We start from the raw sequence: 11,638 nt of genomic DNA, 5'->3' as shown, positions 1-11,638 counted from the left end.
CCCGTCCGCTCTCCCTGCGGCCCGGGCCCCGCAGCGCTCACGTGCCCGTCCGCTCTCCCTGCGGCCCGGGCCCCGCAGCGCTCACGTGCCCGTCCACTCTCCCTGCAGCCCGTGCCCTACAGTGGCTCTAGCGGCTATGACAGCCTGGGCAGCAACGGGTCCCACGAGCACCTCATGAGCCAGACATCCTCCAGTGACAGCAACGGCCACGAGGACACCCACCAGAGGAAACCCGTACGTCCCCCATATGTCCCCCGTCCCTCCCAGGGAGCCAGGCTAGGGACACGCCAGAAAGTGGAACAGTGGTCCATGAACATTACCAAAGCTCTGATTCCTGCTGTTCTGGTTACTCTCAAAATTTTTCACTTGGGATTTATTTCATAATCCCTCAAGAGTCGAGGCAGCCAAAAACTGTAGTTGAAGGTTTAGATGAAGATTGTTTAAAGCAGATAAATCAAACAAAAGGGAAGATTTAACTCTGGGAAAGAAACAAGAAAAAAATCTTTCTATTTTATTTTTTGTTGTTGAGAATATACACAGCAGAACATATATCAATTCCACAATTTCTCCTTGTACAATTCAGTGAAATTGATTGTATTCTTCAAGTTGTGTAGCCATTCTCACCTTCCTTTTCCGAATTGTTCCTCCCCCGTTAACATAAACTCACTGCCCCTTAAGCTTCCTATCTAATCTTTCGAGTTGCTGTTCTCAATTTGATCCCATATAGATAGTTTTCAAAAGAGCACAATACTCAAGGCAGGCATTCTTTACTAATTAAGCTGAAATATTGTTTGGTTTAAAGAGGACTACAGGGGATATTTTTTGTGTAAGATTTAAAGATTATTTCAGGGCAATAGTTCTGACTGTTCATCCAACCTCAATAGCTCCAGAAAGTCTGGATTCCATGAAAATTTTAAATTCTGTTCTACATTTCTCCCCCTTTTGATCAGAATTTGGAAAAAGAAATTTTAATATACCAATTTAGATTTTTTTTTAATCATTATTATTGAGGATCATATTGCGTTTATTTTTTCTGAACTACAGATAAGTTCTTATTCAGAAATTACTTCTACGTTGCTGGAACTATTTCAGCTATTCTCCAAGATTTGCTAACACATAGAGGGTCTCTTAGGGTGAATAATATGCTTGTTTTGTTTTTCTTCAAGGGCATTTGTAAAAATGGTAACAGGGCCAAAACCAAAAGTCATTATTCTCATGAACTCACAGAACAAAAGAAAAAACCTATTACAGGTAAGGAAAGCATTCAGCGTTTACTTAATAAAATTTGAGTATGGTGAGGGGGGAAGAGGAACCTGGGTTCAGTTTTAACTCTGGGTGGCAGAGAATTTACCTACTAATTTTTTTAACTGTATGCTACGTTCCCCTTCCTTGTTCTTCCAGTCTACTTTGATGATACAAGTTATGATACATGTTCAGCCTGGGCATTCATTTACTCAACAAACCAAACCAAACCCACTGCCGTTGAGTCAATTCCAACTCTAGAGACCCCGTGTGCAGAACTGGTCTGTAGGGTTTTCTTGGCTTGATCTTAACAGAAGACTCCCTGGGTGGCACAAATGGTTAAGCGCTCAACTATTAACCAAAAGGTTTGCCGTTCAAACCCACCCAGAGGCACCTTACAGCCGTGAAAACCCTACAGAGCACAGTTCTACTCTGCACACATGGGGTCTCCATGAGTTGGAATCAACTTGGTGGCAACTAACAACAACAATCTTACCAGAAGCAGGTTGCCGGGGTTTATTCAGCCGTATACATATGAGTCATCGTGTTGGGCCCCTGATGCCCTACGGGCCTACTGAGGTGTGGCTGAGGGGCGTCCCTGTGGCCCCAGCCTGCTGAGTGTCACCAGGAGCTTTGGCCCTGGCTCTCCTCACTCTGCAGAGGGCCCATGTGATTCATGTGCTTAGACTGAAAATGCTTTATAAATGTGGAGTGGCCTCTTTGGAGGGGAAAATATTAAATGAAAGAACAATTTTATCATTCTTAAAGAGCTGCAGAGTCATCCCCCTATCCTGATGAAGGCGGCCCCAGCCACAGACAGGGATGGCGCGGGGGCTGGCGTCCCCAGGGCCACCTTCCCCGAGGAGCTGGTGTGCAGGGCCCAGCCGGCCTGCTCCTACCAGCAGGTTAGCTGCCTCGACAGCGTCATCAGGTGAGCCGGCCACCCCTCGCGGCTTGCGCTCTCCCGCCTGAGCGCCGTATGAAGCCTTGCCTGATGTCCGTCTGTCTGTCCGCACAGGTACCTGGAAAGCTGCAGCGAGGCCACCACGTTGAAGAGGAAGTGCGAGTTCCCGGCCAGCGCCCCGGCCCTGAACGCCAGTGACAAGCGCAAGGCGACGGGAGGTACCTTATTTGCTTTGAGCTGTCGGGCGTGTGAGTTGTGTGTCCTCCACCAAGGAGCGTGGCGTCACTGAGGAGCTGCGTGTCCCTTCTTCCTTCCCACACTAACTCTGAGTGGCCTCTGTTGGTAAAACTTAAGGCTGTTTTACAAATGCTACCAGGAGTTCAGACCTCAGCCTCCTTCTTAGCAGCATGGGGCAGGGGGCTCTGGCCCCGGGAGCCTTGGCTTTTGACAGGGGACCCCACCAGGGCTGCTGGAGGCCTGGCAGTCCCCTGAGCCCCCCTCCTGCAGCTTGCCAGCCTCACAATGTCACCCAGGGCAGGCCCGCTTCCAGCATGCCTCGGGGAGCACTGGCCTGCGAATGTGAGTGCTCCCCACAATCCAAGTACATCTCGGCCATACATCATCATGGAGGGTGCTGCTAGTCACTGCCAGGGTCTGAAAATAGGGTGTCACGTTGTTGGGGAGAGTGGTTGGACCGGCATACTGAACGAACCTATGACCTTGCCTACCGATAGGAAGAAGCAATTACTTGCTGTGACACCAACTAGGTCATTTCCACCCTCCAGAATCTGTGACTCTCCCCTGAAGGGCCGCCTGGCTCCGAGCAGAGGCTCCTGGCCCTGAATTCCCTGCAGCTACCAAGCTGCAAGAGTCCCTGGCTGGTTCAAACAGTTAAGCACTCGACTACTAGCTGAAAGGTTGGCAGTTTGAACCCACCCAGAGGTGCCTTGGAAGAAAGCCCTGGCAATCTACTTCCAAAAGGTCACAGCCATTGAAAACCCTACGGGACGCAGTTCTGCTCTGACACACAAGGGGTGGGAACGGACTCGACAGCAACTAACAACAATAGCCAGGCCGCGGGGTCCCCGAGGAGTCAGGGTTGAAGTGCACAGTCGTCCCCAGCTCAGATTTTCCTCTTCTCCACCTCCTCCATGAATAAGCACCAAGGACAGGCAGTCACACACCCGAGGCTGGAGCATTTTCAGGGTGGGATGGTGCAGCCAGGCCCCTCAGGTTTTCATGTGCCGTCTGGACCAGTGTTGTTTATTACAGCCACTTGTGTCACATTTTCATGCCTGCTTCTGTTCCTCTCTGAAGAGGCAGCCTCGCAGGTGCACACAGCCCTGCTGAAGCCTGCCGAGGAGAAGAGCCACTCAGACGTCACCACACACCTGACCTCATTGACACTGCCTGGCAAAGCGGAGAGCGTGGTGTCCCTCACCAGCCAGTGCAGCTACAGCAGCACCATCGTCCACGTCGGAGACAAGAAGCTGCAGCCTGAGCTAGGTACGCTGGTGGATTGGTTCTGTGATGATATCGAGAGTAATCTGGTTTTAAAAATAAGTTTATCTAAGTCAAGTGGTTAAGAGCTTGGCTGCTAACCAAAAGGTCGGCAGTTCGAATCCACCAGCCCCTCCTTAGAAACCGTGTGGAACAGTTCTACCCTGTCCTGTAGGGTTGCTATGAGTTGGAATCGACTGGACGGCAACAAGTTTTTGTTTGTTTTTTTAAGTTAGTCATAAAGGGTCAAATGTTGTATGGTCTCACTTGTATGAAATAGCTAGAATAAACATGTATAGAGACCAAAGTTTGTTAGTGGTTACTAGGAGTGAGAGGGAGGGGGAAGGGGGAGCCATTGTTTAGGAAGTGTTGAATTTCTGTTTATGGTGATGGGAAATTTGGCAACGGATATTGGTGATGGTTGCACAACTTGATTAGTTTAATTGGTGTCACTAAATTGTATACAGAAAAAAAGTTGAATTGGCAAATATTGTATTATATATATTTTTCCAAAAAAAAATACTCACCTGAGGGGAGAAGAAAGCCCAGAAGAACCCCACCATAGCCCAACAGGTGAGATCCAGAAATCCAGTCACATAAAATGCAGGGGGTGCAGCCAGCCAGGGCAGTAAGTGACGCCCCCTCCTGATCGCCTGCACTTCGGCCCCACCTGGTGGGAGTTGTTTGTTCCAGTGCAAATATGGAAGGGGTGGGTTGTTGTCCAGGCAGGGACCAGTAATGCGAAACTTGCCTCTGAAATTGGAGGGTGCCAAGAGACCGAAGAAAGAGACAGGATGGCAGCAAAGGAGTTTATTAGGAAGACTTAAGAGATGAGGTGAGTCCTGGGCAGCCACAGGACCAAAGCGGATCTCCGCTACCAGCAGTGGGAGGGCAAAGGTTTTATAGTGGTGGTGGAGGACAGTAGCTACATGCCAGGGACTTACATAAGAATGCACACTGTAGTGAACTGGCAGAACGCATGACAGCGTCCGTGTTTGACCTCACAAAACCTTTCTCCCCTTCAGTCCACCCCTTGAGGCTGGCTCTTCCAGTCTGGTGCATCCCCCCTCTTATGCTGCAGCATGAGAGACCCCCCCTTCCCTCCCTGCCAGGAACAGATATAGAAGTGGGGTTGGCCAGGTACTGTGTGGTGCCTGCACATATGCAAGAGACAGAGAAAGTTACTGTGTGCCCAGAACAGGGGGAAGGCTTCTCTGATAAGGAGAAGGAACTGGGAGAGAGAAGGCAACCTGTCTTAGTCATCTAGTGCTGCTATAACAGAAATACCACAAGTGGATAGTTCTAACGAAGAGAAGTTTATTTCCTCACAGTCAAAGTAGGCTGAAAGTCCAAATTCAGGGCGTCAGCTCCAGGGGAAGGTTTTTCTCTCTCTCGGCCTTCTCATCAGTGTTCCCCCAGACTAGGAGCTTCTCAGCACAGGGACCCCGGTCCAAAGGACGTGCTCTGCTCCCGGCACTGCTTTCTTGATGGTATGAGGTCCTCCTGTCTCACTGCTCACTTCTGTCTTTTATATCTCAAGAAATTGCCTCAGGACACAATCCAGTCTTGTAAATTGAGTCCTGCCTTACTAACACAACTGCCACCCATCCTCCCTCATTAACATCATAGAGGCAGGATTTACAACATAGGAAAATCACACAGTACCAGGAATCATGGCCCAGCCAAACTGACACATACATTTTTGGGGGGACATAATTCAGTCCATGACACAACCCAATTCCCAGCCTCCTTATCAGAGAATGCTCTGGGTCCAGGGCCTTTACTTAAGCAACCTGGGTGGGAGGTGTAGAGGCAGACCATCCCCCCAACAGTGTAGTCCTGCACCCACCCCTGGCCTGCAGGACTGAGCAGATGTACGGATCCCTGTTAGTTGTTACTGAGAAAACACAGAGTGAAGGGCCTTGCCACCTCCCCGCTTCCCTCGATGGAGTGCGGCTTCCCCTGCCCAGCCTCACCCTCCTGTAAGACTCCCACAATCCTCTTTAGCCCTCCCTGCTTGATGGGGCCGGGATGGCGTTCAGAAGCTGGTACAGGTTGTAACAAGAGTTATAGGCAACAGTGGTTATCGGTTGTCACCGGGTTTCCTTGTTCTTCCGCATGCCTGTGGTTAATGAGACTCCTGATTTTGTTCTTTACTGGGAAGAGGGAAAGGAGGAGGAGGAAAGTGCATAACCAAGATTCAGCCCCCACACTCCCTTTCCAGATGGCCTGTGAAGCCCCTCCTGTGCCTTGTTCCTTCTGTACCCCCAGTTCCACGTGGTCCCAAACCAGGAAAGATGCTTTCCATCCACCTCAGTCTGTTGTGTCTTAAAAGCTGAGGGCATCTTAGGAATATTTGCAATGCAGAGCTTGAAACCCCGAGGTGCCCCGATTTCAGTTTGCTCAGAAGACTGGTTCCTGAGCCAGCTAGGTAGCCAGGTTCTCTGTCATTGCTTTTGGCCCTTTACTTGGTGGATTCCATCCCCATGCTGTGGCCACCGTGGGGTCATTTTACATGTGCTCATACATGCAGTCTGGACGTGCTTGTTTTATCCTGGTAAAAATATATATAACAAAACACTTGCCAGTTGAACAATTTTTTCACGTATCGTTCGTGACACCGAGTCCGCTCATCATGTGGTACTACCATCACCACTATCCTCTGCCAAATTATTGCACCAGCGTTAACAGAAACTCAGTGCCCTCCCCTCCCTCCCACTCCCAGCAACCACTAATAGGCTGTATATTTGTTTTAATATACACTAAAACCTGCGAAAGCCAGAACCTGTGTAAGGTGGAAACCTGTCAAAGAAGGAAAACGCAAATATTTTCCACTAATAGAGAGCGACAGAAAAGTAAGATTGTACCTGGCAAAGGCAGGAAACCTGTGAGACCCAGAAAAACAAGGCAGTCTCATTGAGTTCCGGCTCTCACAGGTTTCACTGTATCTGCCTATTTCACATAAGTAGGATTCTGCTGTATTTGTACTTTTTGTACAGTCTGGGGTGTTTTTTGTTTTTTTTTTAGTTTTAAAGTAAAGGATGACATGAACATCAGCAGGTCTTTGATCTTTGTTCCAGAAATGATCGAAGATGCCACAAGCGGGGCCGAGTCCCTGGACGGCCCAGCCGGCCCCGTGCTGAGCTGCAGCCTGGGCCCTGAGAAGGAGCCCTTCAAGAAGCTGGGCCTCACCAAGGAGGTGCTGGCGGCGCACACGCAGAAGGAGGAGCAGAGCTTCCTGCACAAGTTGAAGGAGATGCGGAAACTCAGCACATTCAGCTCATGCTGTCCTCACTACTTACAGGAAAGGCCCAGGGGGCAGTCAAGCCAGCTAAGTAAGTGACGATTAATGCCTGGACTTCCCACGGGTTTCTTCGAAACCTTCTTCTGCGTGGTACTGAGTCCAGCGCTGATTTCAAGACGTGAAATGTCGAGGTCCCTGGGTTGCATAAACGGTTTGAGCTCGGCTGCTAACCAAAAGGTTGGCGATTGGAACCCATTCAGCAGCTCTGCAGGAGAGAGACCTAATGACCTGCTTCGTAATGACCGTGGAAACCCTGCGGGGCAGCTTGACTCTGTAACACGGGGTCTCCTAAGTCACAAATCTGCCAAAAAAACAAAATCAACAAGGAAAGTGAAATGTCCCTAATACAGGAGGTGTTCATCTGTAGGACAGCTGTCTGAGAGCCACTAGGGCTGAGTCTGCTTCTGTAGAACTTTCCGGCTGTGGGCTTCTCTCAGGGATGCGTCTTGCATCCCCAGGGATATAGAGCTGTAAGCAGTGGGGACAGTTGCAGGCTGGCCCCTCAAAACTGGCAGTGCCCCCGTGGGACACAGGGCTGGGTGGCTGCAGGGCTGCATTGTTACAGGAAAACCGCCCTTGCCTGGGTGCACCCCCAGGTGGGGGACCTGACCCTTGGAGAGCCAGGTCAGGCCCCAGGGTGCTGATGGGGCACTTGCTGTCAGCTCCTGGAGGAAGGAGGGAGCCCCAGGCTGGCACCTGAGAAGGGAACACACACATCTCCCCCAAAGACGTGCCCTCCTGCACAGCCGTCTTGGGGGTCAGGCTGCAGACCCCAAAGTCAAGCAGACCCCATGGGTACACCGAGCTTCCTTTAGGCCAAGAGCTGCCAGGCAGTCAAAGGTCACAGGATAAAGCAAAACAGACCACCTTCTTTGCCCCTTTTCTGGGCCCAGGGCCCAGAGACCGGCTCCTGACCCCCAGGCTCTGCCCTAGGCCCCACAGCTGGGCCTGGCAGGTCAGAGACACTGCCTCCTTCCCGGGCCCCAGGCTCGCACAGGATTGGAGCCAGTGAGCCCCAGAGACACTGCCCCCAAGGACCCCGTTCCTTCTGGTCTGGGCAGGCACTCCGAAGGAGTGTCTGAGAAACAAGAGTGGCTGCTAACAGGCTGTAGGGGTGACATCTTTTCACCCCTTTTCTTCTCCCTCTCCCTCAGACTCGGGACGGCCGCCGTCCACACAGGACGTCTGTGGAAATTAGAAGGTGCTGTCCCCCACCCAGACAGACCCAGCCCTGCTTGCCCCCACCCTGCATTTTGTGCAGTGCGCAGGCTGCGCAGCTGTCCCTGGCCACCCTGCCCAGACCCCGATGTGGGTCCCAGTGCTTCAGCACTGGTGCCACCAGGGGGCAGCTTTCCCGTAGGAAGAACACCAGAGAAGCCGACTCAGCAGTGGGCCTGGGCTGGCCCGGTCACCTTCAGCTCATCACAGAGGCAGGAGGTCCCCTTGGCACAGCTGGGAGGAAGTGTTCGCCTCTAAAGAGCCCTGAGTTACCCTGCATGGCCTGAGAAGAAAAACTGGGGTCTCCTAAACCCGTCTGTTGTCCAGAGACACCCACCCCAGGCATGGCACAACCACCAAGCTGAGAGCCAGTACCCCTAGCCCTGGCCTGGCCCAGGGGAGCGTCTGCTGGAGAAAGCATGGTCTCCGCACACTCACCATCCCTACAGTGTGGGATCCAAACACTTGGCACATGCTCCCTTTGGGCCCGTGGTCACCCGCTTGGGGTGCAGTCACAGCCCTCATTTGCACAGGAAGCAGGAACCCTCTCTTTGTAAGGGGCAGTAGCAGAAGAGCGTATGGAATTGAAAAGTAGGGAGGTTCGATAAGATGTGTGGTTTTGTCTTTCGGATTTCACAAACCAGTAATTGTCCCCCAAATGCTGGGGAACCACATAGAGCCGTTGCATGTCAACAAATAAAATCTTTTTAACATCACGTATGATCACTGTAATTTCATAAAAGAAGGGACATTTTAACGCCACGAGCAAAGAAGAAATGTGATCTGGCAGTAAAGGGCAGACCTGGTCTTTGTCCCGCCTCACTGGGGATGAGCGGAGCCCGGGGCCCAGCTGCCGGAGGGGAACAAGGGCCGGTGAACATGGACATTCCTTCACTTTTCTACGCGTCTCTGAGGCGCGACATAATGGGCGGGAACTGCATCATTTTAAAAAAGTTGAACTTGGGTTATTTTCTCATTCTTCTAGCTGCTCCTGGACTAAGAAATGCTTCTGGGATGCATTCATCATGGAAAAAACCCGGGAAGAACAGGAAGCTCAAGTCCAAGCGGGCCAAGCTCCGTGACTCGTCCGGGAGCACGGCATCAGGACAGCCGGCCACAACCCGCGCCCCGCTCGCGGGCCTCAATGCCACGGCCTGGTCGCCGTCCAACACATCCCAGTCCAGCTGCCCGGCTGTGCCCTTCCCCGCCCCCGGGCCAGCCTACTCCCTGCCCGTGTTCCCCACAGCCCCCCACACTGGCTTCGCGGTGCCCGTGGGCGCCCAGCCCGACTTCTCGGTCCAGCCCCCGCCGTTCACAGCCCCCCTGGGTCCAGTCATGGCATTCATGCTGCCCAGCTACCCCTTTCCTGCCGTGACCCCGAGCCTACCCCAGGCCTTCTTCCCTGGCCAGACTAACTTTCCGGGCCACCCCGAGATGATACCCATCTCAGAGCCTGTGTTCCCCGGTCGGAGCCCGTTCCCCACACAGCCGTGCGCCTGTCCCCCGTCACAGCACGGGCAGCTGGCATCACGTGCAGCCACCCCGGCCACCCCCTCGTCAACCACCGGGCCCGTGGGCCGGGCCTCCCCGCCCATATTCCAGTCCCGCAGCAGCTCGCCCCTGCAGCTCAACCTGCTGCAGCTGGAGGAGGCCCCCGAGGGCAGCGCTGCGGCTGCAGGGACCGTGGGGACCACGGCTGCAGGGCTGGACGCCAAGCCAGCCACGTCCCAGGACCACCCGCTGAAGGCACGGCCCACGGTAAGCACTTCCTGACGTGGTCCCTCCAGGGCAGGCAGCAAATGCGTGGCAGCTTGGCCGCACCCTCATCCAGACAAAACCAGAAACCAAACCCGTTGCCATCAAGTTGATTCCGACTCATAGCGACCCTATAGGACAGAGCAGAACTGCTCCATAGGGTTTCCGAGGAGCGGCTGGTGGATTCCAACTGCTGACATTTGGTGAGCGGCCATAGCTCTTAACCACTGCGCCACCAGGGTTTCCTTGTCTCAGGCAGGGATGGCTTTTATGTACTCAGGGCCCCCCCGGCCTATTTAGATTTTGACATGAACACATGTGCTGGAATGAGCATCTTCCAGGGAAATGGCTCTATCACAGCAGATGCTCTGGAGCTTTTTATTGTCTGGGGACCCAAACCAAGAGTGAGAGCTTGTCTGACAGTCCCCACGGGCTCCAAATGGATCAGGTAGCTTCGTGACTTGTCAGAATATTGATGGGCCTCACATTTTCAATGACTATTGTAAAGATGAAGCACAGTAGGGTAAAAACAAGAACGTGGGCTCCTTGGAAGTGCAGCCGCGGACAAGGAGGACGGAGATGAGGTCCCGGGACCTCAGAGTTGCCCCATTCCCTTCTCCAAAGCCCTGAGGGGTACTGGCATGGTGTAATTTTATTTCCCACTGAACACGCTTAGGCGTGTAGCAGTGTTCCCTGGGGAGGGCAGTATGGAGGTCCTCAAAGGGAGGGAGCAGCTGGGGGGCCCTGCCCTTGCCGAGGCCTCCCGGAAGAGGAAGGGGAACCTCGCAGAGATACATTAGCTCTCCCAGGACGTGTGCTATCCGTGACTCCTGTTTCTGGGGTCTTGAGCCCACGGTCTAGATTTCCAAGATCTGAAGGTTGGGGAGCTCCCCAGGCCAAGCCCCTCCCTAACGCCCCACGGCCCCACTGGGTCTGCACCCGCAGCTGGGGAGGCGAGGAGTGGGCCGTGGTGTGCTGCTGAAGGCGCTGTACAGACCCTGTGTTTGCTGCCCATGAGGAGGGGGACATGGCAGGGGAAAAGCGTCATGCTTCTGGTACTGGTTTTTTCAGTTCCCAGTGGCTTTTTGATATTAGATTTCATTAGCTGGCATTCATGGACTATAGTGAAGTTCTTACTGTACCTCCAATAATGAAATACCCCATTGGTGTGACCACCTTCTTCACTGGCCTGGGAAGGGAGGGTCAGCGCTCTCTAGAGGAATGCGCGTGTATAGTTAACGACTGTGTTTGGGGCCGCCTCTGCAGTGCCCCCCCCCACCCCACGTACCCTCACGCCCCCCACACCAGCCTGCTCCCTCAGTCTCCCTGTGTGTGCTGTGTCCCAACCTGTGTCCCCGTCTGAGTTTCCTGGGGCCGCCCTAACACAGTACCACAATGTGGGAGGCTTTAAAGAACAGAGATGTATTATCTCACAGGCTGGGAGCCCAAATCAGGGTGTCTGCCGGGCTGATGCCTCCTGAGGCTCTGAGGAAGAGCTTCTCCTTGCTGTCTTCTGAGGCTCTGAGGGAGAGCCTGTTCCTGGCCGTCTCCTGGGGCTCTGAGGGAGGGCCTGTTCCTGGCCGTCTCCTGAGGCTCTGAGGGAGGGCCTGTTCCTGGCCATCTCCTGAGGCTCTGAGGGAGGGCCTGTTCCTGGCCGTCTCCTGAGGCTCTGAGGGAGGGCCTGTTCCTGGCCGTCTCCTGAGGCTCTGAGGGAG

At 53.3% G+C, this 11,638-nt stretch overlaps 1 protein-coding gene across 1 annotated transcript in view; it reads left to right on the top strand.

Moving 5' to 3' along the window:
- Positions 1-11,638, top strand: part of PER2 (period circadian regulator 2) — a 37,604-nt gene that overhangs the window by 20,083 nt on the left and 5,883 nt on the right. Inside the window, exons 14-20 of the mRNA XM_023740850.1 lie at positions 109-234; positions 1,167-1,251; positions 2,011-2,173; positions 2,261-2,364; positions 3,470-3,652; positions 6,727-6,981; positions 9,154-9,926. Of these exons, the coding sequence (XP_023596618.1) occupies positions 109-234; positions 1,167-1,251; positions 2,011-2,173; positions 2,261-2,364; positions 3,470-3,652; positions 6,727-6,981; positions 9,154-9,926 (1,689 nt within the window). The remainder of the gene's footprint in view (positions 1-108; positions 235-1,166; positions 1,252-2,010; positions 2,174-2,260; positions 2,365-3,469; positions 3,653-6,726; positions 6,982-9,153; positions 9,927-11,638) is intronic.

Source organism: Trichechus manatus, unplaced genomic scaffold (assembly GCF_000243295.1).
Source record: "Trichechus manatus latirostris isolate Lorelei unplaced genomic scaffold, TriManLat1.0 scaffold00165, whole genome shotgun sequence".
Lineage (NCBI taxonomy): Eukaryota > Metazoa > Chordata > Mammalia > Sirenia > Trichechidae > Trichechus > Trichechus manatus.
Note: the sequence above shows the minus strand (reverse complement) of the source record. Positions and strands in the feature narration are given on the sequence as shown.